The sequence below is a fragment of the Struthio camelus genome, chromosome 17 (assembly GCF_040807025.1).
Source record: "Struthio camelus isolate bStrCam1 chromosome 17, bStrCam1.hap1, whole genome shotgun sequence".
Classification (NCBI taxonomy): domain Eukaryota; kingdom Metazoa; phylum Chordata; class Aves; order Struthioniformes; family Struthionidae; genus Struthio; species Struthio camelus.
The window spans coordinates 5,557,832-5,585,596 of NC_090958.1; the positions used below are offsets into that span (position 1 = coordinate 5,557,832).

The window sequence follows — 27,765 nt, forward strand, 5'->3', positions numbered from 1 at the left end:
ATAAAGAATTAAAGTTTCTGTAGCCAGAGCAGCTAAGCTGTGAGCTTTGTTGCATCTTGCAGATGAGCGGGGTCAAGGGTAGTCTACGCGCTTTGGTTGAGACGCTTCCAAGAACAACCGAGGAAACGAAGGAAATGCTGTTGATGGAACTCTTCCATGCATGCCCAACGCCCCAGCAGGTGTTTAGGGGTACTGTGTTGTCGGAGATGTCTTTTTTGGATGGAACATTAAAAAAACAAATCCCCAAGCACTCGTTATCAAAGAGCCTGTGGTACTTTGCACAAGAGCAGGGGTGTTCAACCCGCTGTCCTGGCTGAAAGCCAGCACAGACAACTGCTTTGTGAAATAGCTAGTTTCCCTCTGCAGTCGCGTTTTTGCTTAAGTTACCACAACTCATGGCTAGTTTAAAAAAAAAAAAAACTCTCTCTCAGAATTGGGTGAAGTAGTCTTTATACAAAGTGTATATAATTCTTATTTAGATGAAGCATTAAACAAAGTATCATAAATATTAGCAAAAATATAGTCAAACCATGCTTTCAAGACCTACGTCCTCCTCACTGAATAACGCGCAGGATACCTTCAAAAACTGCCTTCCCAGAAAGAATCCTCTAGGATAAGGGCATCTGTCATTTTACAGAGCAGAGGATCAAGACAGAAAAAATCTGATTTGCCCAAAGCCACAGAGGAACACACAGCAAGACTGGGATCAGAATTTGCATTTTATTTTCAAATTAAGTTGCTCCCCTTTTCCTTCTGCCCATCCCTCTGCCAAACAGAGAAAACACTGCCTGAATACACACCAATACTGCCAAGAAAAGAAAGGGTCATGAAATCACAAGTCCACCATAAATAAAAAGGGATCGCTCCTTCACCCAGGTCAAAACCATTCAATTTCGATGGCATCTACAGAAGTGATAAGGCTATTTCATATGCATTTGCAGCAGAAGTCATCAAATTAAGTACAACATATGGTACACACCGCTGCAAGTTTGAATTTTATTTCTAAAGGGATGTAGAAAAATATTTTCAAAGTTTACAAGCCTCAGGGGCACAGTTTCCCAGTGCAAATGTATTGAATTGCCTACTGTAAATATGGCACATAACACTGCAACAAAAAAAAATTTTGACTATTAACAAATGCACGGTCAGCATATTGATACTTGTACACAGAGATAAGTGTTCTGGCTCCATAAATTTAAGGATGAGCTAAGATTTAAAAGGAGCAGACGAGGGAGACAAACAATCAGAGAGAAAGAAAAAAAAAAAGAGTAAATCATACACAAAACAGCCAGTAAAAAAAAAAATAAAAAAGCAGTTAATATACATGAATAATGGATGTTTGATTTAAAAGCAGTTTACTCCAATATGATGTAATTTTTGACAATCGGCCAGAGAGACTATTTTGTAAGTTCTTGCCAGATATAAGTCATTGTGAGAAGCTGGTAACACAACCGCTTCTCTGGGCATGTGGAAAATTGACTTTCATGCCATCCTAAAGGTGACTTTAGGCTGGCAAACAAGAACTTTATTTCACGTGTGCTAGGCTGCCCTAAGCAGCCTTAAGCAATGCTTAAAGACCCACTCGGAGAACTGCAAAAGCATCAGAGAATCTAAACAACCTGCTGCAAACCCGGCAGCTCAAAAGCCAACACACGTGACCTGTTCCTCCAAATTTCTACACCTGCCGTAAAAGTTACACACGAAGCCAACGGCAAGCGTACTTAGCTTTTCCTTTTAAGTTTGCATCTGACTGGAGTCAAAAAAGGAAGACTCCAAGCTGGTACAAGGAGCAGAGCCAAGCGTTGCGCAGGCAGGCAGCGCGTGAGCTCCGGCGACACAGTTTTGCCAATGCACCTGCAACCCCTGCTGTTCCAGCACTGGACACGTCCTGAGCCCCGACTGCCAACGGCCAGGATGGTGCCAAGCGTGATGGTTTTGTGATGCGGACAGATGTCTGCTTGGACCTGGAAGGAGGTCACTGGACTCATTTAACTCATGGCTGAAGATTGATGTAAGAGTTCAGGTATCCAGAGATGAAAGGCTATGATGTTTACTCACCGAACCACCCACTCGCTAAAAAACAAACCCTAGCCCCAGAACACACTTTCCCTCACCTAGGGACAGATAGGTTAAAAAAAAAAAAAAAAAAAAAAAAAAAAAAAAGCAAGCTAGTTGTTAAAAACTGAATGAATTCCCTAGTTTCCCAGATAATCACCTTGAATATTCATGGCACATCCTAGCCACTACATTTTCAAAACCTGAGATACTTACCTAAGCAGTTGTGCCAGTTTTGGACTATGCACATCGATGCACAAACAGAAAAAAAAATGCAGACTGTCATTAGCATTAGCTAATGCATAATTTTTTTTTTTTTTAAACATGCAAAAGTGATTTTAGGGCAATTACAAGCATGCAAAAATAAAGATGGCAGATTCTGTTATTTTTCAATAAGATAGAGGTTAATTGTTACACTGTACGAAAATCAGGCAAGGAAAACTTCAAGTCTTTCTGAAAAAAGAATATATTTCTGGCAACGCCCAACTTCTAAAAAGTTATACAGTTCAGATACGCAGAAAGAGTTCTCTCTCTCATGCACAGGAATCAATACTAAACACTTTGTAAAGAAAAAGGTATGTAAAACTTCCACCTTCAAAGATCTGCTAATGCTCTGCAGTACTACAGCTCCTTAACTGGAAACACTTGGGCAAATCCCACATGTTCAAATTCAGTCACCACCAAGACATGCCTTTCTACTTGTATGAGTTCATAAAGACCAATTTATCTATCCCTGACACGTAGCCAGTGGAAAATTAGACTGTTTACAGTCTAATTTCAAGGTTCACAGTGGTTAAGAAAACTGATAAGCACATTTTTTAAAATTAGAAAAAAAAAAAAAAAGACAAAAATTTTAAGTCTTCAGAACTCCATAGCAACTGAAGACATTACAACACCAGAAAAGACAATATAAGCTTACCAGTAGAGAAAGGAATGGATTTCGGTTAAAATAAGGTGCCAGAAAGGAGCGAGGGAGGAGTGTAATGTATAATACATTATGTGACCTAAAAACATCATCCAGAGACTGTAAAGTATCAGATTCAATTTAAAGGATTACTTCAAAATCTATAATTTAATTTTTTCCAAATAATATCAGCTCATAGCACACATTTCAAGGGGCTAATTCTACTGGATACGCTCGCGTTAGCAACTAGTCAAAGGACTCTGTCGAAACGTTAAACACAGTAGCAAAAAACCAAAGCATTGGTTTTGAAGCACTGATGAGAGGAGGCAGGTTCGTTGAACGCCATTCAGCCAGTTCAAGTCGATCATCAGCTCAAAACACACAAAAAAGGGACAGCATAACAAACAATTCCCAAGGCATCTGATCTCAACATATCTATCCTTCCATTTCTAAGTCTCTCTTGTTTCTAAGACAGAGTATCTAAAACCACTACTGTCTTCTTTCTTCCCTATCCTCCTCCTCTTCTGTGCACAAAGGAACCAAAAATGAAGACGCATTCTGAACTGGGCCTTAAAATCACAGCTTCTGAGTCACGGATCCTGCATGCAACTCAAGAAGAGTATTTCAAAGTTACATGAATGTAAAATAAAATTCTCTTGCATGACTACTGTGAGAAGTTTCTTTGGTGAGAAAAAACAAAATCCTCCCATGTTGAGTAGTTTCTAACCATCAATAACCGTTGAACACGTTAAGTAGTTTATCCCTCGACATGCTGAGGACCACAGCCAGCTCTCGTTTAAATCTGCAGATGCCTGTAGCGTTGCATCAGCAAATAATTTCACATTTGATGCTCATAAACAAAATACAAACATGTGAACGCCAATGACTGTGCTACCGCTGCAGAGGCTAGATCATTGGTCTCCAAGCTTCATGAAATGGGTTTGCTGTTACCTATTAGACACTGTCCTCCAAGGCATGTCCGCTGGATGTCATGAGCATCACTCCTGGTTGAAAGGGAAAGCCATAATTAAGGCGCTGCCTGTGGTTCATTATCTAGTCTATATCATTACATATATTCGAACCAAGGTCTGGGTATTTCAAAAATACAGTATTTAAGGAAAACAGTACGTTTCAAACTGAGACATTGAAATAACCCTTATTAAAGGAATTCCTGTTAGCTTAAGAGAAAACAAAGAGTTTCAGGAGCACCAAACAAACGAGGGCTAACTTCCAAAAAAGTGCAGCTCATATTTGTGTTGTCTGATGCTTAATACAGTGAAATTTGCCCTTTTTCCCCACAGCTGAGGCATTTATATCCTCTCTACCTTCCTGCACAGATGCCTGTCATCTCATAAGAAGCAAGTCTATACCACGAATTTGATGTTTTTTTTTTTCTCTGTTCAGCGCATCAACATTAAAGTCCCTACAAAATTTGTGTCTCAAATCTCTAAGCTGCTGTTAAAGTTGGTTCAAATTAGACAACGATTAAGTCTGTAACATTAGGGGTGCAAACTTATGCTAAGAAATATATACATACACACACACACACATATATATATCTATATCTCCATATGCATCCCTTGGGGGGGGGGGGGGGGAGGAATACCAAAACTCACGAGCCAGGAGAAAGACAGCTTTTACACTAGAGCAACCCAGCCACCAGCAAACGGGGCTGGGATTCTCTGGGCTTCTGAGATCTAAAGCTCTCCTAAAGACAGATTGTCAACTTGTGACCAGCGTAATCAACCAATGCAGAGTCCCTTCACGTCTGCGCGAGAATAATTATCATAATAGACATAAGTAATTAATTTCCGGCGTGATGTCAGCTGGTGCGGCAATGCCAAGCAAGCGTCCTTGTCAAACACGCTGCAGCCGTCTGGGCTACTTCAGTCACATCTCCCTGATTAGGATGCGCGCTGATGCGCTGCTTAATACAATCTGCCGTCAAACACCAAATACTTCAGAACTAGATTAGGAAATACGTCCGGCTTTACAGAGTAACGCTCAGGGGCCTAAGTAGATTTCTCTATTTCTTTATGCGGCACAAAGGCGATGGCCGATGTAATGCTCCTGAATGAGACAATTTTACCTTCTAACCTCCCACCTCTGTGGGGAAAAGAATTGGATTAGGACAGCAAAGGAATTAATAACGACAGCGTGGCCTCCCAGCATCTCTCACCCCTAAAGGTATTTACAGTGGCCTCAGCATTTCCCTAGTGAACGTGAATTTTAAGGGGAAATTAGATGCAGCTGGATAGATTTATTCCTAATGCAGGGTTAACCCTAAATAAAGCTTTCCTGCTGCCAGAGAGAACATGGCCTTTTTATACTACGGACACCAGCTCCTTTCACCAGGCTGCTCTCCCTCTGCTTCCTCCTGCTTCATGCTGCGCTCTCCTTTCCGCTTTCCTGGTAGCCTGAACTATAACCACAGAATGAAATCAGGGAAAGGGAAAATTAGCCGTGACACAGGAAAGGGTTGGAAACTTCTCAGGGCCACTAGAAATTTCTCCCTGGATTTACCACCCAGGTACAGAGCAGCCAGGCTGTGCCTGCGAGGGAGGGCTGGCGGGATTCGCCGAGCCCACGTACCCCAGGGTGTCCGCAGCCCGGTCCCTGCCATACCGGAGAAACTCAGGCCACTTACGCTTAGCCACCCTCTGTGCAAAGCACCCCCCAGACACAGGCAGGGACCACAGACTGAATCGCTGCAGTTAAGAGCAACTTGCTTGTTCCCAAAGACTTCAGGGAAGCAGCTGTTGGCTGCACTAATCTTAAGAGGCTGCACATAGCCTGCAGCCACAGAGCGACCGCTCCTGCTTGCATAGGTCTCTGCCAGCTCTGATTTTTGTGCTGGCCAGGTGCAATGCGCATATATTTACGGTACAAATTTTATATAGTTATATGTAATTTACTTGCTGAAATTCAACTCCATGACTAAAGTTTCACAGAAGCAAATGACAATTCACACAACTAAACTACTGAGTCAGTTTGCAAACTCTTGGAAACAGAGTCTAAAAACAAAACAAAACAAAAAAAACCCGAAAAAGAGATGAGATGGTGAATTCTTACTGACCAAAGAAAATTGAAATTAGGCAACAAATATTTACATTGCTAATCCAAACTAATCTCATATCTGGTGCTTATTCCCAGGCCTTGGTTTCACTGGCATGCTGTGCTCCAGACTCTGGAGAATCAGAGGAAGAGCTCAGTCTTTCAAGAGCTTTACAGTAATAATCCCCAGGCAGAGCACTGTGATCCCAGATAGGATTCTAAGTCCCAAAGAAATTCAACTATTTATGTTACTACTTGGGAATGCAAGCTCAAAAAGGCATCTCCTGCAACCAGAAGAACCGCATTAGAAGCGTGCTTCAGCCACGAGTCTTCAGCAGAACAGCAAAAACAGTCTGGTTCTGATCTACTATGCTGAGAAACGCTGAGAAAAGAAGCAGTGTTACAGAGGGCTTCAAACCTAAGATCGTTATTTAGCTTCCTTTAATTTAACAGTCACACCATTCTCACTGAGTGGAAAATAATTTGGTTTAAACACTGAAGAAGAAAAAAAATCCTGAGCACTGCATGAACAGAGCTGACACGCTACTCAGGCTGCCCTCCTCAGACAGCATGTTAGGGTTTTGGCTTGGGTTTGCTGGCGGAGGCTCAGAGGGCGTCGAGACAAGTTCTCCCTTGACCACTGCTATAGCATACAGCTGAATCAGCTGGGCCTCACTGAGGAGCGGAGGGCGCTCTGCATCTACAGGGAACCCAGTCAGCCAAACAAGCCCTTACTTCAGCTCACCAGAAGATAATTGATATGAACATCAGATTATTGTATTAAAAAAGGAGTGTTCCTTCTACTGTCAAAAAAGAAATAGGACAGAGAAAAAGGACAGGGAAGGAAATGGTCATGAGCATGAAGTCTTCTTCCTTGGTTAACTGGGAAGGTATAGACATCTTAGAAGTAAATAAATAAATAAAAATTAAATACCTGATTGGGCTCATTCAATAACCAGCCAAAGCTTTTGACCCCAAAGGCTGCTTCTTTAGCAGACACATCGAGACACGTGATGGGCTGACCATAAACAGAATGGAGAACTTTGCCAGGATCTTCTGACTTCAGCAGATAAACCACGTCTTCCGCTGCTGCTACTGCCACCGGACTCCCCGTAACATCTGGAACCAGATTAAGGAAGTTGACCTAAAAGAGCAGACTTTTTATGTTTATTACAGCCAAAAATTCTTTTACATCATCATATGCTAAGCTGAACCAATTAACTGGATATCAGCTATCTTGCATCATCCTCCTTACAAACTAAATTTATACAAAGATTGAATACTAACTTCAGTTCTGCAAATCTGTGAGTTCAGCTCCTGTGACAAAAATCAAGCTCACTGTCTTTAGAATGAGCCCACTTAAAAAACAAAACAGAAGACATTACAACAGAACACACCAAAACGTCACATCAAGGAAAGAAGACTGAACAGACGCATTTTACAGAGGAAGGTAAAGAACAAGGATTAACAAGAGACAAGCAAGAGGCCATCACAAGGCTAAAGCACACAAAGGAAATACCACGGTTAGAAGGTGAACACAGTGCGCTGGAAAGGGACACCTCAAATTTCAGCTCCCCAATCTTCTAGTAGATCACAAAAACGATACTAGGCAAGAGCGATGTGGCTCGCTCTTCCCATTTCAGTCAATGGTTAAGACACTGCTTAATAGTCTCACTATGGAAAGGGCTGAACCCCTTTTACCAGCACACCCAGTTTCTAACACAGCTTTAGAAGAAACAGCAGTGTCTTGGGTGTATCTTTCATGTGTTGCAAACTGACATTTCACAGCAAGCACGATGCAAGAGTAAAATGGATCTAACTACAATGGAGGCTTGTGTTGTTGTTTTAACATTTTTACTGGGAAACTTGTTATAATTGCTTCGGGATTTTGGTTATTTTTAGGTAGTATAAAACTGAATTAGTTTTGAAAGAGGGGATGCATCAGGAACGCTTTAGATCACAACTTCTTACCCACTAGCTGTACAAGTCAGCGCCTTGCGATGGGGGAGAAATAGTCTCAAAACTTCAGTGACAGAAGGTGCAACCTACAGAAGCTGCACAACTAGTTACAGCTTCACAAGTGATCCTATTAGCTCATCTGCAATATCCTGCCTCAGAATTAATCAGATAGCGATGATCTGGAATGAGACCTTCCGTGTTAGCTCCAATTCCATGCGAGAATGCCGATTTACAAAATGAGCCAACTTAGTTTAATGTTGACAAAAAAAAAAAAAAAAAAAAAATTAGAAACAGCCAACCTCCTGCACCATATGGACTCCTATTCATTTTCACTTGTAGCGTAAGCCAGCATTTCACCCTTGCTCTTCAGTGATGAAAGCCTCATCCATTAACCTGCTACAAAATCACAGCCTCTAGCTGATAATGCTGTTGTCTAGTTCACGCAACACTCTTGTAAGATTTTTGTAAGATCCCTCTTAACCATACCAGAAATAATTAGTGGATCAGAAGCTCCTGGAACGAGGAGCGTATGGAATGAAGTTGCATAGCCTGGAGACTCACCAATTTCTGGATTTCAAATGTTTCTGTAGTTTGCCAGAACTCCCTGTCATTAGGGCTTTCCACTTTGACCTCGAAGCCAGATGCCGTCGCTACCGCTGCACCCTCCGAACCAAGAGCCAAAGCCTGAATCCTCTGATTGTGCTGGTAACGATGGATGGGCTCCCGCCCCACCATCAGACTCCAAACACTAACAGTTCCTGCATACAAAAGCACAACACAAGCAGCTCTGCGTTATCTGAGAATTTAACCAAACCTTAAAGACCGTTTGAAAATGTAAGCATGTAAGCATTCTGACGAGAAGGGTGAATACACAAAAAAAGAGAGTCCAGGGCAGGAAACCAGAACTTTGGGAAAGCGCACAGCAGGACATAATTGGCTCAGGGCAGAACTTTCCGAAATCACGGCCTCTGGTGTTAGAGGCTCTGCTGCAATTCTTACTTTTTGACTTTCAGATAACATTGGTATCTACCTTGAGGAAGGCTGCCTGACCTCTCCCACTCTTCAGCTTTTGGGGAAAATCAGATTTAAACAGATACTTAAGCTCTTGTTCTATTATATACTTGTCCCTAATTAGCACCAAAAATAAAAAAAAAAAAGGGGAGAGAGAACGCACATTCAAATTTAAGCAATTCTACTGCACACAGAAAAGTTTTACAGAGTGAAGAATCTAAAACTCTGCAAACGGAGCAACCAGGTCAGCGATTTCAAGGCCATTCTCAACACACGCTTTGCAACCAGCAGCAAAACTCCTAATCCCGAAATCCAGAAAGTGTTAAAGAGGTCATTGCTTTCAGAAAGCTACAGAACACAAACTCTAAAGAAAGTAAGAGTACAAATGGGCACTTTTCCCCTGCACAAACCACCAATAGTCTATTTAAAAGCATGATACATTAAGCCAAAGATTTGAACATGAGTAACGTAGAGCAATCAGGAGCGTATTAACAGAACAGACGGGCCAGACAGCACTGGAGACTTCTGAGCCACCTTTGCACTGAATTAACGGAGAAGCAATCTTCAAACACGACAGACAGGACTGGAGCTGCAGAAGCCGTCCTTCTACTTTAGCATGGCCATTAATGATGAAGTGATTAATGGTAGCTCTTCCTTCAAAAGGAGACATAAAAGCTCTGACAGACAGCTGTGGACGGGCACCAATGCCAGTTTGCAAACACTCCTCCTGCGTCCCAAAGGAGGCGAAGCGAGAGTGTGGTAATGAAACTGCATATAGCAAAATGGTATCTAAATGAGTTTAAATTGATTTATGTTTGCTTTTGTAAAGATTATTTGGTATCTGGAAAGTGCTACCCATGTGAAATAATGCAGATAATCCTTAAGATCCCCGTCTAATGGCACTCCCACTGAATATTTATATTCCTCCCCATGGGAATGAGCACCATAATGGAGACCATTTTTGTTTTATTAGGGATGCATATTTAAATTAATCTGCTATTTGCCTAAACAATTAGCTGCCTCTGTTTGTTTACACAAAGCCAAAACTGCAATTAGGCTTCCATCAAAAAGATAAGCCCCGACTAAAACTGTCCCGATGGAGTCATAAGGGCTCAGAGCAGAACTTCCCAAAATTACTTCTTAGCATAATGGTAATTACGTTAATTGCTTGAAAGGTAAATAACTGCTAAACTGGTTTCGAAAAACAGAACCGTAGCCGACAGCGTGCACACACACCCCTAAAACAAGTTAACAAACACAACCGGGCAGCGCAGGCTACGGCGTCCTTGGACGATCAACCCGCCCAGCGCGGAGGCTTGGCAGAGGCACGGCCGGGCCGTCGCGGCACCTCCGCGGCCCCCCACCAGCGCCAAGGGAACCGGTGAAGCCTCATCTCTCCTACAGCTTGTCCAAGAGCAGATTTAATCAACAGTCATCTAAATTTTAGTGATGTCAACAGACGACGAGTATCACAGCTAAGCTCGCCTGGCAGGAACGCTTTCCCATCCGTCCCCCCCCTCCTTTTTTCGGCAGAACATTTATGCCAGTTAAAGATCGCTTTTGACTTGCTCTCAGTGAAGTCTTTTGTACACCTCTGCAATGAGTATTTCACCGATTTTTTTTTTTTTTTAAACAGAGCGTATTAAGGTTCTGCAAAATATCAAAAAAAAAAAGAAAAGAAAAGAAAAAAAGAGAGAGACCCGAGTCATAAAAGCCTGTTCTGACCACACAAGAAAACTGAGAAAAAGCTGGAATTTGGAGTTCTGCTCTCCAAATTTGGGCAAAAAAGCCATTATCATTATTCTATCTTAAATATCACAAAGCAGAAAACAGAGAAAAGGGGTCAGGCAGTAATATGCTCTGTTCAAGGCAGGTACCTGTCTTTTTACCAGAGGTTCAACAGTTCAATGTCTGTCCAACACATCTAACACTTCCATTAGGCAAACACAGTGCGGGCAACACCTGATGCACAACGTGGTGCAAAACATCCCGGATAACATCAAAAGAATAAACGGCTCGTACAGTAGCGAGTTAAGGCCTGTCTAAGGACGAAGCATGACGTAAGGAGGGAAACGGAGAACTCAAAAGGCATGTGAGGACCAAGAGCGACAGCATCTTCGCTCACTAGGAAAGACCCTGACCAAAGGATCCCTGTGTCTCCCTTCTCTCCCTCTCCTCCAAAAGCAGGTACTACTCCGTATGTGTACGCACTTGGGTACGACGGCAGGAAAACCTTACTAGGTTTTACATAGAAAAGGCAAACTCTCCACGGCGTCCGTCTGTAGGTGAAGCCATTACTAGTTCCAGCAGCGCTAACTTATGATTGCAGAGGAGTGTTTCACTCCCGAAACAGTGCAAGGTATTTATTAGTGTGCAAGCCTTTGCACTAGTCAATCATGTTCATGTGATAGCCAAAGAGGAGGGAGGAGGGGGAGGGGGAAAAAAAAAAAAGGAAAGGCCACCATTAAAGTTATTGGTATGGTGACATAAAAAAAAATTAGGTGCAAGATTTACCAGTGCAGATGAGATCACTGCTTTACATAGTCTATCTTCCTGCCTCCAGCTGTGGCCAACGCTTCATTCCCAACAAAAAAAAAAAATCTTTGCTAAGGTGAAGTTAAGGTTGTAGGCACGTAGTATCTTTTTTTTTTTTTTTTGAATATTGGACTCTTAAAAGCGTAAGAAAGTCATTATGCTGAAATTATTAGGAATATTCACTTTGACATGCTAAAATATGCACCACAATTCTGATTACTCCCAACAGTAACTCCTCAAACTGATTTAAGCTTTACAGCTTGCTTGTATTTCAACTTGGCTCGAGAAAACAACTTCAGTGCAAGAAGAAGATTAAGATATTTAGATAAAATGTTTAAGTACCAGTCTGTTGTGCCATTTAAGTACAGTGCATTGTGATCCTGATGACAGTCCAGTTTTAGAAAGCATCAATGGAGTACTTCACATGCTCTTTCTATAACAAAGGTGAATGACTGGAAGCTGTTCTGTATTAACAGTCCCAGTCTCATATATTCCCTTCTTTACAGCCGGAAGCACAAAAGACATCCTGCAAAAGCAGCTGTTTTTACATTTTCACAGAATTCTCTCTGGTGCAAAATGCAACACTTCTGCCACAAAACAAAGTGTCATTTTTCATATAAAATGCTCTAATCCTATAATAGGGAAGGGCTGTACAAACACAGAGGCAAGAAAAAAAAAAAAGGGCAAAAATCACATTTCTAAATATTATAGCGGCATACCACAGCTCCTTCTAAAAGCTATCCACAACAGAGGACGGCTGCCTACTACTGCTACCAGCCACCCTTCATCGAAGCGGCGGGAGGTCCGTGTCTTGGTGCTGAAGTTCCTAGGTTCAGACCCTAATGACCCATCACATCAGCTCTTCCTCCCTGACCCGGTAGAGCTAACGATAGCTGTTAACCTTATAAAAGATGTAGGGCAATTTAAATCTGACAGAAAAAAACAAGACAAAACATCACGCAACTACAGATTTATATATATGCTAGAGCAGGAAATCTGGACATGCTCCTGGTTTTCGTACTCGTTCACTTCAGCCCCTAAGCAACCGCACAGGAAAGCCAGAATCTGCTTAATTCACATTGTCTGTATGATGCTGCTCCTGCTCGCAGGTCACGTTCCTGACCTAGTTTGAGTTAAGCTTAAAGGCAAAAAAAAAAAAAAAAGTGCTTTTCCCTCCAAGGTGGGAACATTAATTTACTTCCTTATAATTTTCATGTAACATCATACTTCTGCAAAGTACAAATAATTAAGGAAATATGCAGGTGAAAAACAGCACCAGCCTGAAGTCTCAAAGCTTGCTATCTTAAATTCTGAGTTTCCCCCAAAATCATTTCTCGTTTTAGGGACGGCCAGCACATATCAAATCACATTTTAGTAGATGCTTGGTGTTTACTAACTAAAACTGTACACTTTTGTTTTTCACTGCTGCTTCACAGCTTGCAGAGGGTATAATCACTCCTTGCTTTACTGAGTGACAAGAGACTGGACCTCAACCACAGCAGCCCTGTCTTCACGTTTGCCATTACCACATCAGCGTCAAACAAACATTGTTAGGCTTTTATCCCCACAACTCTTACTATATAGATTTCTGAACGTCACTGTCCCTGTACTGTTCCTCCAGAAAAAACACAGATGAGAAAGTCTGTATTTCATTCCCAGCTTGATGACCCAAGAGACAGACTTCCCTGATCTTGATGTGAAGACACATACCAATGAAATGAGGAGGGTTTTGCATCCATAGCCACCTGCACAGATAAGGCAGCAGTTTAATGCAGATATACCATGCTAGCTCAATTATAGCTAATATGAATAAATATAGCGCTGCACAGTACATAGTTTTCTTCAAAAACTCTTTCCTGTATTCAAGGCAGCCGCTGTTTCCCGCTCTGGCTATTTTGCAGCATGTCCTGGAACTTAGAAGAGGGCTCCAAACATATCACCCCATTTCCGACCACTGCAAACTGGGTACAGAGTGGACAACAGCCGCCAGCAGCTTTAAGGGCACAGTGGACAAGACAGCAGATTTCTAGTCCCAGGAAGGAGCACTGCCAAAATCCCTTTGTGGAGCCTGCCAACAAGCAAGCACACCTCTGATCAGGGCAGCAGCCACTTTCCTTTGCTCCAAGTTGCTACTTTGCTACTTGTGAAGTACCACCAACTCTTCCCAAGCAGGTCTTGAAGCATTATCACGGATGGGGCAGCACTGCATCCCTCTTTCACATGCACACATGAGTCTTGATATATAGCATTAAAAAACAAACAAAAAACAAAAAAAGCACGTTCTCTTGTTGCACCACAGTGTTTTCAAGTCAAACTATGAGGCTCCGGAGGGTGGGGGGAGACTGATGGCTAAAGGAGACTGCTGTTTCCCAAAAGCTGTGGCTCGCGGCCAAAGCCAGGCAAGCACGGAGCAGATGGAGTCCTGGCACGGCCTCTCCTGTCCCTGCATTAGCAGCATCTGCTCATTACCCAGAACCCTCGCCTGCTTTCTCTAATGCTCCAGGAAAAGCATTTTGATTTGATTCATTTCAGTTCGGTAACGTGCAACACAATTAGTGGTAAAATCAAACTGGACGCCTGCCAGTGCTGACAATAGGAAACAAGGCAGAAGAAATATGAGGCCAGTGGGTTGGAATTCAAAAATCACAACTGTGGATCGAGCTGCCAAGTCCCGTTGCCCCAGGTGTACGGGCAGCGCCCCTACTGAGCGTTGGCACGGGCGGAAGGAACTTCATTTTCTCCCCGCACATTTTTCTCTCGTTTACTTCTCCTTGCGGCTTGTTTCTCAGAGGCTTGACACCATCGCAAACGTTCACCTGAAGTCACATTCCCGTTTCTTCTTCAGCGCCATCGCGGAGCTGCAATTCACTGTAGGTGCAGGCATCCCAATAATAAGACACCGCCTTTCCCTTGCTTTATTTCATACGCCTCGGGTAGCAGTTTGCTACTACCGAACCAGCAGAATAGCGCTGTACGGCAGGCATGGAGCGAGCGGAGCCTGCCGGTTAGTCCCTCCCCGCGATCGGATGCCAAGGACATCGCTGCGTGAGCTCTGCTGAACCGGGAGAAACTGATGTTATCCAAACGAGTCTGCTAGCCAGCGATTCGGCAGCGAAGTCTAGACTCTTGGCCTGACAGCTCCACCTCCAACGCTAGCAGATGGCTTCGCTGCGTTAGGCAAACTTACAAACAAAGAGGGAAGGGTGCTGCAAAAGTGCAACAAAGAACAATCAAACACCTTCTCTTCAAAGTCCCCCCCCCCAGCTCCTGACTAAGTTTAAGATAATTCTCTCCACCGAACTGCAAACACGCGCTTTGAGAGCCCAGTTGGTAAGCATTTATAAAAATCAACTTTTAAAATTCCCTATTGACGTAGAAAATAATCTACTTTGACCAAAAAATCAGAGTGACTGCCCTCACATCACACAGCCGATTAAAATTTCTACCCAAAAGAATAAGGATGCCCGGCTTTACGCACACTAGTTTATCCACAATGCACATACAGCTGAAGATAAGCAACATTAAAAAAAAACAGCAACAACAAAAACCCAAAGCAAACAGATTATTAGATTATTTGAAGACTAGAAGACAAGCAAGAGAACCTCTGCTATTTTCATTGTTTGGCACACTGGACAAAACCCCAGCACTTAAAGCTGCCACTGTGCGTCATAATACCCTGTGACTCAAGTACACAATACTAAGAGCGTTGATCATCTTAAACATTTGTTTACAGGCATAAAACATTAATTTCACCTTAAAAATAAAATATATGGATCAGAAGCGGTTTGGAGTATCTTTTGGTTTTGCTTCCGCAGGCAAACGCCAGTATCAAAGAAAGTACGCGTACAAAACTCCATAGCTTTACAAACCTCTTGGTTCGTACCAGAGGAGAGCTGTTCAAGTGTCAAATCACAGAATTTAAAGACAGATGACAGGAGTTAAGTTCTGCCTGGGCAACTCACTAGACCCCCGATCGTCTAACACTGTCCACACCTGACTTTTTCAATTGCTGTTCCCTCACGCAGCAGTTTTATAGTTGGTGTTTAGCTCTTGTTCTCCTCCACTATGTAAAAACACCTCAGTATATCTGAATCAATGCGTATAACCAGGACACAATTAGTTTCATTAAATACTAGGTCACAGTTTTTATTTCTCTGTATCAAAGAGGAGGATACTTTTAGCGACAGACATGCCAAACCTTTCCTTGTCACCCTCATATAATAACCCAACATTGTAAATTACTAACAGCTAAGAAAACGTGCATCTGCACACCACGCAGGGAACAAGGGAGGATACGGTTTAACCAGACAAGCAGGTTTACCAGTATTCCCATAACAAAGCCTCACAGCACCCTAAGGGCGAGTGGGCAGAAGGGAGGGCTGGTGGAAGAATATTTAATATTTTTATAGCAAAACAAGTTATTTACTTAAGATAGTTTGGCTGGACTACAGCCTGGCACTCAAGCTTTGCACAGTAGCTCCAGGAGGAATTAAACATCAGTTTTAATGGGTGCTATGTTCCAATGCCTCCTAATGCATTTAGGGTTATTGGCCAACTTCCTCACATAAAAGCAAGTGCGTGTGTGTGTGCGTGTGTGTGCACAGGATTACAGACACACAAAAAGCTGAGCACAGCTGCTTCATTTTTGTAAAGCTTTTTTTCTTTTTTTCTTTCTTTCTTTTATTTTTTTTTTTTTAAATAGGAAGGAGAGTTGTGGTTACTTACCATCCTCGTAAGCCGCCGCAGCCAGGGAGCTGTTTATCCTCACAAAGGAGACATGTGGTGGAGGTCCAGCATCGCCAGGACCGTGCACTGGTTCCAGGATGGGGGCTGTGTAGTCCCAGGTGCGCGTGTCCCACAACCTCACTTCCCCTGATGTATATCTGGAAAAGGAGGCTATTATTCATTCCAAAAACATCTGAAAAGAGGTAGCTGCTGGAGAAGGGAGGAGGAAATCAGAAGTGTCTCTAAAACCCAACACCATGATATAGGTCCTAGATGGATTCTCATCATGTTTACGTAGGCTGTATATAATTCCATTGACTTTATTCAATTTTTTCCCCCCATTTACTGAATGCAGCATCAAGTCTACCAAGACAGGCAGGTAAAACGGAGCTACAAGAATGACACAATCTAGCTAGCACAGGTTACCAACTATCAATATTAACTGTACAGAGAGAATGCAAGCTGGGCACAAGAGAAAGAGTTAACCAGGAAAAAGTCTAAATTACTGCATGGCAAAACTTCAGTCTGTTCCCTTTTGGTCTTTAAAAAAATTGTGACTGTGGTTGTGCCAGAGAACGGTTGCTTAATCAGAGTATTTATGCACCTACACACAGGCATTCACGTGCAGACAACCATCCAACCGACTGCTCTTTATAGGAATAAACTTCTCAGTGTTTCATCAACAGATCAGACTTGCCTACACCTCTGACCACTAATTAATTTATTCATACAGTTAAGCATTGTCTTTAGAATTAAGGCAGTGCTTCCTTCCTCAAAGAGGCTCTCTTACTAAAGTAAAACTCCATTCAAACCACAGTTTACTCTGCTCACAAGAAAAAAACAATAGAAATAGGCTTCTCAGATAATACTGAATAAACCTAAATGAACGGAGGGCGTAACACCGCAAGCAACACCCAACTCCTTCTACGCTATCTATGCTGAGGCACTCAACAACGTACTACTAAGAAAAAAAATAACACTCCCACATCCTCTGGGCAAAGTGGAGGAGAAACTCCCTCTACAGCTGGTCGAAGAACACAATCTGGAACAGCTCAAGAGTTATTTAAGTTTTGACAGAATTGCAGTGCTTAATATTGTCAAACAGCCTCTGATGGCTTTCGCTGCCACACCCGAGCGACAGCTTCTGCCCTAAAAAGGTGTTTCCCGGCTTTTTGGAGAAAAAAAAAATTGTATACATATATGCGTGTGTGTGTGTGTGTGTGTGTGTGTGTGTGTGTGTGTGTGTGTGTGTGTATTTTATATATATATACAAATATTTCAATGGAATGATTCTTACTAGCTTCAAAGGTCTACAGGGCAGAAATCTGGCTGTCCTACATTTGTGAGGAAAATAATGCTGCAGAATTATGTTAAGAAAATAGTTTATTGACAAAGGAGATGAAGGAAGGTGCTGGATAAAGGTTCTGGAGATGCTGGACTTCAACTCAGGTTACCTGGTTCTTAGGAGGGTACCATACAATGGGGCTACAGGTATTCTGGAGCAGATTACTTTCAACATCTCCGGGTGAAAATGCTCCACTTTATACAACTAATTAAAGTGCCTAAGGGGGTGGTGAGATCTGTCAGGTGGAAAGAGATGCACATTAATTGTCTGCACTGAATCAGAGAGAACTGAGTCCTTGCCACCCAGCTTCCTGTTCAGCGCTTTCTACTGCAAAATAAAAGACACCGAATCGGGTCCGATAGCACTTCCCTCTTTTCCTCCTTTTGCAATTAAGATCCAAACAGCCCTGGGAATCTTGCCTTCGTTTCCATTTTACAGTAACGCTATTTAAAAAGAACAGATCAAGAAAGAACCTTCCCCAAACCACAGCAAAACCTTTCATTTTGAAAAGAACCAGCTGTCCAGGTCAGTCCATAGCAAATCTCTTCAGTTTACAAAACTGAAAAAGTTCTCTTTTCTGATCAATTTTAAACTTTTGAGACAAAAACAATCAAAATTTTATTCAAGTCAGGTAATCACAAACATCTGCTGTAGCCCCATTCAACAAAAGAGATGCTTAAGATTTTGGAAACATTTACTTCTGGACCGCTTTTCATTTCCCTTTTGATGTCTGGTTCAGTAAGACTTGCATTTTCAGGCTTCTCCTGCCTAACTGCAAAGACTAGAAGGGAGGAAGGGAGGAAGCCAAAGTCTCAGGGAGGAAGCCAAAGTTTTTTTGTCAATATACAACCCTGAAAAGTGAACTTCAAGGGAGACCCCAAATACTGTTACAGATGACAGAGCTAAGTGACAGAATACTCAATTTTCATCCCAAAACAAGCAAGGAAGAACAGCGTCTCTTCCTAGCGCACATACATGCTCATTGGCATATAGTCCAACCTAGGAACCTAAAAAGAAAGGCGAGTGGGTTTAGAAGAGGAGAATGAGGGGAATAAAGAAGAGATGCAAGGTTTGCTAATTCTATAAGCACATACTCTACAGAGCATGTAACACAACTGCTGCAGGACTCAACACATGCTAACATGCATAAAAAATAACGTTGACTGCAACCGCTGAATTAAAGATCCAACACTGCAGTACCACAATAAGTGCTTAAATTCCTTTAATCACAGAATTTAACTGACTGAAAATCTAGTTTGAATTATTCTCTTTTTTCTCGAAGAAGAATCTGAACCATCTATACTGTTAAGTTCAAACTGAACCAAAACCACAACACATTTCTGACTACGAGTTTGAAATAAATCTGACTGAAATTCTCACGTGTTTGTGCTGGACCTGTGAAACACAGGCACTGCCTATGCTTGGTAGGCTCTGCATCGTAGCACCACTCTGCAGCCTCCTCCTCCTGCTTATCCTCTTCCTCACCCGTGGCTGAGAGGTACCTGCTGCAAGAGCTCTCCTCTAAGAGAAGAGGTGTGAAGCTGTGCTCTTCTGCCACCCCCAACAAAGACCCCATGCAACAAACCCAACGGACTCCTAGACACTACAAGACCACAGTAGAAACAGGAGTGAGTGGGGGTCTGGGTTTAAGCAGGAAAGCAGAATGGGGAAAAGGGAGATAGAAACCTCCTCTTCAGCTGACAACCTACTCTGTTGGCCATCTTCACCCATTTCCAGCATACACTGGGCTGGTATCAGAACTGAACTGGAAGAATTTCAAACGCAGACGAAGCCAATTTGGAACTAAAAATTTAATGGTTCAACTCCCTGCTTGTAATGCTGTTGTAAAGAGCAACATACTCTCAATTTGTAACCACAACAAAAGGCTTTTAAACTATTAAAACATTGCCTTGCAGTAAAAAAATAAAAAGGCTGCTTTATTTCGGATAATTGACCAATCTGCCGTGTCAATATACAGCTCAAGAGAAAAACATGCTGCACTGTACAGATCCTGTTCTTGGATAATTTCAGTATTGCTATTCATTCTCTACCACAGCAACTTTTACATTTCCCCATGAAAACTTAGTTTGGGTTACCAGCTACTGAATGAAGCAACCCTAGATTTAAGTCTTCCATCACCAAACAGGCACAGCCCTCCAAACTCTTTCCGTTACTGATTTTTCTATTGAGATGACTACCTAAAGTTCACACACCTTTCCGCTGGAGTGAAATAACTTCTTTTCAATAAGACATTAAGTAGATTCTGTAGTCTGCAATACCAACAGCATTCAGCTGCGCCTGGGGTCCCCCCCCCCCCTCCCCACTGGAGGTACTGAGATGATGATCTCGGTGGCAGGTACATACTCCCACCACCTTCTAATATAAAGCTAGAAATGCTTGGTTGTCAGGTTTGTGGGGTGTGTGTGTGGGGGGGGACTCTTACTAGAGATCATACCTCATTTACTTATTTAGACAGGATGTACAAAGTCTTGCCTTCCTGAGCACAAGGCGGAGCAGAAAACAAAAAACTTACAATCCCAAGTTTCTCCCTCCCCAGATATCCTCTCCCTGATGCCTTCCGAAGTACTTTATCCACAAAGTGTCCAGCTTTCAGCTCTGGGTCTGCACCCTCCTCTCACCATGCACCAGATACAGCCCTTCTTCCCTTACAGCATCCACCAGAGACTCCTCACCCAAGGAACTCTGCTTCCTTGGTGGACTTGCATTTCACTTTGCTCTGGACAGAGAGTCAAGCAGAAGTCATTTAAATTTAACTTAATGAAAGATGGGATTAAGTCCCATTATTTTATATGTTCATACAGCTTGGTTTACCCACAAGACACTTAGTTTTCTTGAAACAGAGGCGTTTAGATGTACGTTTCATAGATACTGAAAAGTTGGTTTCTACATTATGTATTAAATATATATTTATGAACATGCTTCCATAAATATCAGCATCTGCCCAGAGTGCAGGGCAGAAATTTAATTCCAAGTAACATGTTTGCTTCAAACAAGAAATCTGAAGATTTTCCCGTAGCTTGAACACATCCTGTGATTATCTTGGCGATAAACAAGAGTCTTCAACTACTAAAAACCTGCTAACCAGAAAAGCACTTCCCTATTCTCAAGCCTCTTCAAAAATCCTTCAAAGAAAAGGAAGGGAACAGAAATGGTCTTCTGAACATCTCAGTGTATATAAGTGGGAAGCAGTGACAGAAGACAGACACGGGCTATATTTTTCTAACTATACTACTTCTTGACAAGTCAGTTCTGTAATTCTAGACAGATATGTACACATCTGTAGAAACCGCTCTGCAAATTGCACTTGAGCTCTACGAATAGGAATAAAAACCTTACTGAAATGGTGCAATGATAGTTTGAATGCATATGTTTTAGAAGAGCTTAAAAAAAATTAAGTTCCTAGGGTACCTACAAACATACCAGGAATAAAAATACCTGCTCGCTAACCAAAAGCGTTTTGATTTCTTTTTATTGGCAGTGATGTCATAATGAGATGAATAGTTTCCTCGTGCCCTTTCACGGGAATGAAAGCAGAAGTCTGAAGGAGAAGAAGCTGGGGGTTAAAAGCTGCCGAAGTCCCACGGTGGCTGGGCAGCAGGTGGTGAAGAGTGGAGCACGTGCGGGAGGAAGCGGCCACCGGGGCTGGGTACCGCTCTAATGAAGTGGCACTGAAGAGGCAGACAATTTCATAAGGAGAAAAACATCAGGAAACTGGTCAAAGCACAGGATCTCATCTGAAAAAGCTCAACTGTGTTGGAGAGCAATAGCCAGAACAAATTTGGGAAAGAGGAGGAGGGGGAACCTGATCTCTCTCCAGAGCCCCAGATGTCTTTATCGTTGCCTAATGACAATTATACTCAACCAATTAAGACACTGCTATCACAGTTGCATTGTTAGTAAGCCTTTGGCCCTGCGTGTTGATGGCTGTCTAATTAGTGTTTGTGCAAAGTACAACTGCAACTAATATATAAACTGACAAATACACACAAAAAGAAACTGTTAACGGGAGCGTTTTCTAAACAGCAGAGGCTTTACTCATTCAGTCCATGGCAGCAACAAAGACAAACTGCTTTCCTTCATGCCTTTCTTACTGCTGGCAGCGCAGAATATTACTTCAAACAAGTGGGTCGACTAGACCATCATTGACTAGACCGTGTCAAGGACACCCTTCCAGGGCGAGTCTTACTACGCTGAGTTGGTCTGAACACCAAAGATTTCTGATGAGGCACTTCACAAATCAGTTTCTATTTTCATATTTTCTCTAAAGAATTCATAGAAGGAAAATAAAGAGGAAGGAGAAAGAAAAACCTTTGTTTCACAGTCAGGTTTGATTTCCAGAAGGCAAAGTCTGTTCAGTTTCCAGATACCTGCAGTGATCAACAAAACAAAAAATATCCAAGAACTTTGTTTCAGGCAGTCTGTGACCATCTGTTAATACTCAGAAGATCTTATTATGAAGTCCTTACAATGTCAAGTATTTTATTGAAGTCAGGAGGAATTTTGTTCAAGTAACACTCTCCAGCCATAGTTCAGTTTAAATGGATGCCTGCTGATAAGCAAGTAAAATAACGAACATTTTGCATCGTCTTGCTGCAATGAGCATCTCGAATCTTTCCTCCTTATTCCACCACAAGCAACTAACCAGTCCTTCATGCAGTTAATCAACCTATCCAGGAAGTGACCACTTCAGTAGGTTTGAGAATAATAAGGTTCAGTTAAACATGCAAACCCAAGTCCACAAATGCCTCTGTTAGCTTGATCAAATTGCTCTCCAAAGCTGCTTCTGCTCTGTAATCTCAAGTAAGAAAGTGACAATTCATTTCAAAAACCTCTTCATCAAAAATGCTTCGAGTTAGAAGATACCTGAACTGCAGCACACACAATACTAAGATTATTAAACGGGTTCCTTAGCCTTCTTCATATTCAAAATTAAGACCCATAACTCTTCCTGGCATGGGGGGCAATGACAGACAGCTTAGATTCATTTACCACAATCTTACACACCTCCCAGAGTAGTGCTGGATGGAAGTTAAAAATTCCCAGGCCTTCCCATGTCCTCATTTCCAGTTATTTGGGGATACTGATTTTGCCACTACATACTTAAAGGACAGACAGCTTGGCTAAGGGATTTCTAAATGGAAGGAGTCAAAAAACAAACAAAACAAACAAACAAACACAGTCTAGTAGCAGTTGAAGAATGCAAATGATGGAATAGCGAGCACTACTTCATACGGCAGAAAGGAATACAAATAGAACACCATGGTAAAAAAATAAAATACAAAAGGTAATATAAAAGGGGAAACTATCTGCTATTAAGTGGAGTGGCAGAAAGCTACACTTCATAAACAATACTAGAAAAAATAGATGGAGATTAAGCAAAACCAGTATTTGCAACAATCATAACAGTAGTAGAACTTGAAGGAGGAAAAGTGGTGTCCACGATTCCAACCAAACATTATTTTGGGTTACTTGCTATATGGAGGATGGCCATGAGAAAAAGATCAACTTCTACCGAGATGATCTGGAAACAGTTTAACACGTAACGTGCAGGAAACGTATTCTGAATGTCCCTACGATCAGTTCCCAAACTCTTCTGCTGGGAGCTTAACTTTCCAGCTCATGACCCAACTTTCACCTGTGGACCACTCATACAGAAACTTAGCTGTAGAGAGCTTATGACCTCATTCTTAAGAGGTCATCATGGAAATTACAGGCCTAGAAAGTGGGTTAAGCTGCTGGAGATAGCATGTAGTTCTTCCGCGGCTTATCATTGCCATCTGAAAAAAAATTAACATTTCACCATCCTAACTATTTCCACATGCCTTGCTTTTAATTTTAAGTGCACGCAAACGTCATTCCAACGGAACAGAAACAAGCATAAAGGTTAAATGGTAAGCAAAACTGTTTAAAGAACACTTACAAAAGTAGAAGTTAAAGAAAGTCAAACCATCTCTAGTAGTTTCTTGTTTAAGGTCAACAGTCTCCCATCATTCAGATCGAGGTTCTAGCGGCTTGCATCAGCCCAGGTCTATTAATTAAACTGGCTGCTCCAACCAAGCAAACATACTACTGTGGGTTCTGCCTAAGGCTGCTACCAGGGAGGTGAAAAATGCTTCCTTTCAAGAGAATTTGCGAGGAATTATGATGCAATTTGGGAAGTATTGCTGCTATACTGTTTCACAAAGGGAAAAGGTACACCGCAACAAATAAAGCAACAGCTCCAGGTTCATATGCAGGAGAGAAAACACCTTTTGAAGAATATGTACATTGGTTTGTTTAGAAATTGGAAGGACTGCAAACTGCAACACACTGCAAACAGCAGAGAGGAAAAGCATCAGCTGAACTTTAAGGTGCTGATGGCAACAACCCAGAAGTTGCAAAGTGTGAAAACTTTAAAAAATGAAACATTAAAGAAGTTCACGGGAGAGGAGGCAGCATTAGTCTGGCCTCAGCAGAAAAATCAGGCTGTTCAAACTCGAAAGCAACTGCTGTGACTTGAGGACAGTAGGCATCACTACGCATACAATGCGTCTCACTGCAGCAACGCCTTCCTCCGCATCCAATAGAAGCTATAGGTAAACCAACAGCTTAAAGCTCCGGCAGAACTGGAGAGGGAGCTTTGACAAAGAGTCAGTTTCAGGCTACTGCTATTGGTTCCACCTTGTTTTTTCACCAACGTGTTTGTCACTTAACCTGACCTTACCTAACTCCAGTATTTTGCCTTCCGATCCTGCTGAACTCATGATGTCACCCCGTTTGCAACCCTCCCGAAGATGACCCATGTGAGAAAGCAAAAAGGTCTGACGCTTTTTACTTCTTAACAAAGGCCTGGAGAAGGTTGAAGGGAAAAGGCCGGTACCCCGGGTATCCTTCTGTACCGCTTTGTTTTACATTCAGGCTCCCAGGCACCAGGAGGGGAGGGAGCAACCTATCAAAGTTGTAACATTATACAAGGGAAATTTAAGCAATTAAATAAGGAAGGAGTTAGTCAGGCTGTTTAAAAATTCAGTTTGTTAACTTATATTCATTTTCATGACTAATTAATATTTTGGTTTCCTCAGGTCTGCACGCTGAATTAAGATGCAAGAGCTAATAATAAATGCCTTGAGAATACTCCATAAGCCCTGTAGCTTTAAAAAAAAAAAAAAAAAAAAGCAAATTAGATGAGAGTTGACATTAAGTTTTTAAAAGTGTAGAAAAGCGTTTCTAGGCCTTTCGGCTAGTTTCACACATCTTACAAAGCTAAAAGCAAGCCCATTTTTTAAAAAGTCATTTGCAGGTCACCTTTGAGCAAGAGGAAAGCAATGTGGGAGGTTATCTTAGAGAACAAAGAAACCTACCCTATAGTGGCAACTACTTTCATGGGTCTGTATTTTCCTCAAAACGACTTACCTGGAAAGTCGTTCCAAATTGTTCCAAGATACTGCACTGTTTAAAGGGCAACTCCCATAAGATTCCTTCAAAATGAAGGCAACTGTACGAAAGTTAGTAGAGTGCATTCAGTTTCTCAATAGGACAAAATCAAAACGTATCATTATCATTACCTCTAAAATGCACGAATCCCCTAAATACACAGGATATTTTAAAAAGCACTTCTTTTGCCTCTGCCAAGCATCATTACCCAAATAAAGGAGAAATACCATCTGTCCGGTGTGTTCCTCCCTGAATGGGGAAGCACCGTTACTCTGCTGATCTACAAGACACCCAGAGCCACTAACTCAAAAGAATAAAATAGCTAGAAAAGGAGATAGTACTTACTAGAGAAAGGGGGGAAACCTCTGAATTTAAAATATCAAGAGAAGAATCAAGGGCTGATTGCCAGCCTAGCCCGTAAGGAGGGCAGGACTCCTTGCAGCTTCTGCTAGATTGGTCTCTGCAGCACGAGGAAGGCATCTCTTTAAATCTCCATTTATACAAGCTCTTAACTAACAAGCCTCCCGCTCTTTATTCAGCCTAAGAAAACTGAAGACAAAAAAGCATCAAGCAACTTAACGCTTCTTAGCCTTTGGAATACCTGCCTTATTATGGATTTCTGCTGTCATTTTAATTTGGAAAGCTTTCAGAGCTATGAACAGCAGCAGTAAATCCAGTCACAAAGTAATGACAGCAGAGATCAAGCAACTAGCAGATTCATGCTCCAAGATCTGTATCTCAAGGAGGACCAACCTCCGACTGCAGATGTCCATCAGTGTGTCCATCAACACTATTAAGGGGGGGAAAAAAAAATAAATCAGTACTGATTTTACTGTCTGAATGTACTCGTGCTTACAGAACCAAGAGGGATTTAAGATTTTATTAACAAAAGGTGAAAAAAACTAGGCATTCTTCATGGAAAACAGATATTTAGGCACAGTGAACCTAATTAATGTTAATTTATAAGATTATAAGTAGGCAGAAATATAATTTCTTAAGTAAACTGACTTAAAAAATAAACTACATTTGAGTTGATTATGGACAGGTGGGGGAGGACAACATCTCTTTAAAGTAGATCCTTCGAGACATGTAACTGTAGAAAGGCTGGTGAATACAACATTGATTGGGAGTGAGGTAACCACAAACACCACCATCTCAAATGAAAAGGGATTCAAGGTCTGACCCAGAAAACAAGCATCGTAACCACTGCGATAAAATTTTAATGATAAACACAAGATGCTCCACATGCAGGGCAGATTGAATTATCTGATGTCAGACAGCAAACGCAAGGCTCTCAGAAAGAGGAGCTGCTAGCAGCCACCTTCAACTCACAGCTCAAGTTGCACTTAATCAATCTTTGATATTCTGCCATCTTCTGGCTGAGCTTTGGCAGCAAGATGGAGAAAACATAGTAGAGCGCAAGAAAATAGGGGCGTTTCTTTAAAGAAGAGCTAATCCTGTACGGCTCATTTTTACCTCCTTACTAGAAGTTAATAAAGTTCAGGCTATGCCTCTTCTATGTAGTACGCTTCATAGCCACTGTTGTAAATCATCCTGTCCGTCCACAACCTGTACAAATTCCTTTTCAGAAGGATTAAGAAAACCTCTATAGCAGCTATAGCAGCTGAAAAAAAAAAGGCATATTATTTCACTTTCTGCAGCATTTGAGGCACTACAATGAAGTGTGCAGGATCAGATCTACTAGAGCATAGGTTCAAGATCCCAAGTGTGCGACAGCCCCTGCATTTCTGCCGGAAGAACCTTTTTCTCCCCCTCTTTTCCTCCTTTTTCTAACCGTTCTCTGCTCTCCCAAGATCCTGAGTCGAGCCTCCTGAAGCCAGGGAGCAGCTGCTATCCCCCGCCGCAGTTTGCAGCTATAAAGGCAGAACGTGACGCCTGGCTGGCCCGACAGGGCTGAGCCAGAGCGCTGCAGCTGCTCCCCCCCAAAGTCAGGCAGCAAAAACCTGCTAAAAAGCGAGTGGCCCTATTTTTCTCCAGTGCAGAACCATGACTATAGAAGAACAGGGTAAATGATGCCACAAGTCACTGCTTAGAAAACCCCAGGAAATACAATATACAGAATTAAAGATCACCACTGACATCCTAGTCTTTCGAAGTCATGCATGGCCCATCACACTGAAATCTATGATTACTCACACATAAAGCTAAGCACATAAGTGTTTGCAAGACTGGAGACATAATCATTAACTGCAGCAGATAATTGATATTTATACCGAGAAGAAAATTGACTTTGTTAACCTCAGCTATTAAATTACTTCTTCAGGACTGAAAGAATGCAGCAACCAGATATTGATCACTAGATTCATTACACTTTTAAGACAAATTTGAAAGCACAATGCCATTAAGTACAATACTATAAGCTGGGGGAGAAAGGGGAGGGTGATGTTTGAATTAAGAGATACATATATATATGTACACACACACACGCATTTACCCACACTTTTTTCTTTCAATCTACCTATCCTAAATACTCAGCAACTGCACAGAACGAACACAAGGCATTGCCCTGCACAAACTGTTAATTCCCTTGGAAGTTATAGTTACAAATTTAAGCCTATCTTGCTTGATTTTTACTACTGCAGATATAATCAAAACACTTGTACAAAAATACTGCAATTAACCCCCCCCCCACATGTTAGAAGATCTGTATACCACGCCAAAGACCTACCAAAATAAAAATATATTATTCAATAGGGGATGAATAGGAAATTGCAGTCTTTCA

General features: G+C 41.9%; 1 protein-coding gene across 2 annotated transcripts in view; it reads right to left on the reverse strand.

Annotated features, from left to right (window-relative positions):
- The window catches only part of FBXW8 (F-box and WD repeat domain containing 8), a 59,346-nt gene that overhangs the window by 17,610 nt on the left and 13,971 nt on the right, over positions 1-27,765 (reverse strand). For both annotated transcript variants that reach the window (XM_068911226.1, XM_068911225.1), the window contains exons 5-7: positions 16,244-16,401; positions 8,534-8,730; positions 6,948-7,157 (exon numbers count right to left, since the gene is read on the reverse strand). In XM_068911226.1, the coding sequence (XP_068767327.1) occupies positions 6,948-7,157; positions 8,534-8,730; positions 16,244-16,401 (565 nt within the window). The remainder of the gene's footprint in view (positions 1-6,947; positions 7,158-8,533; positions 8,731-16,243; positions 16,402-27,765) is intronic.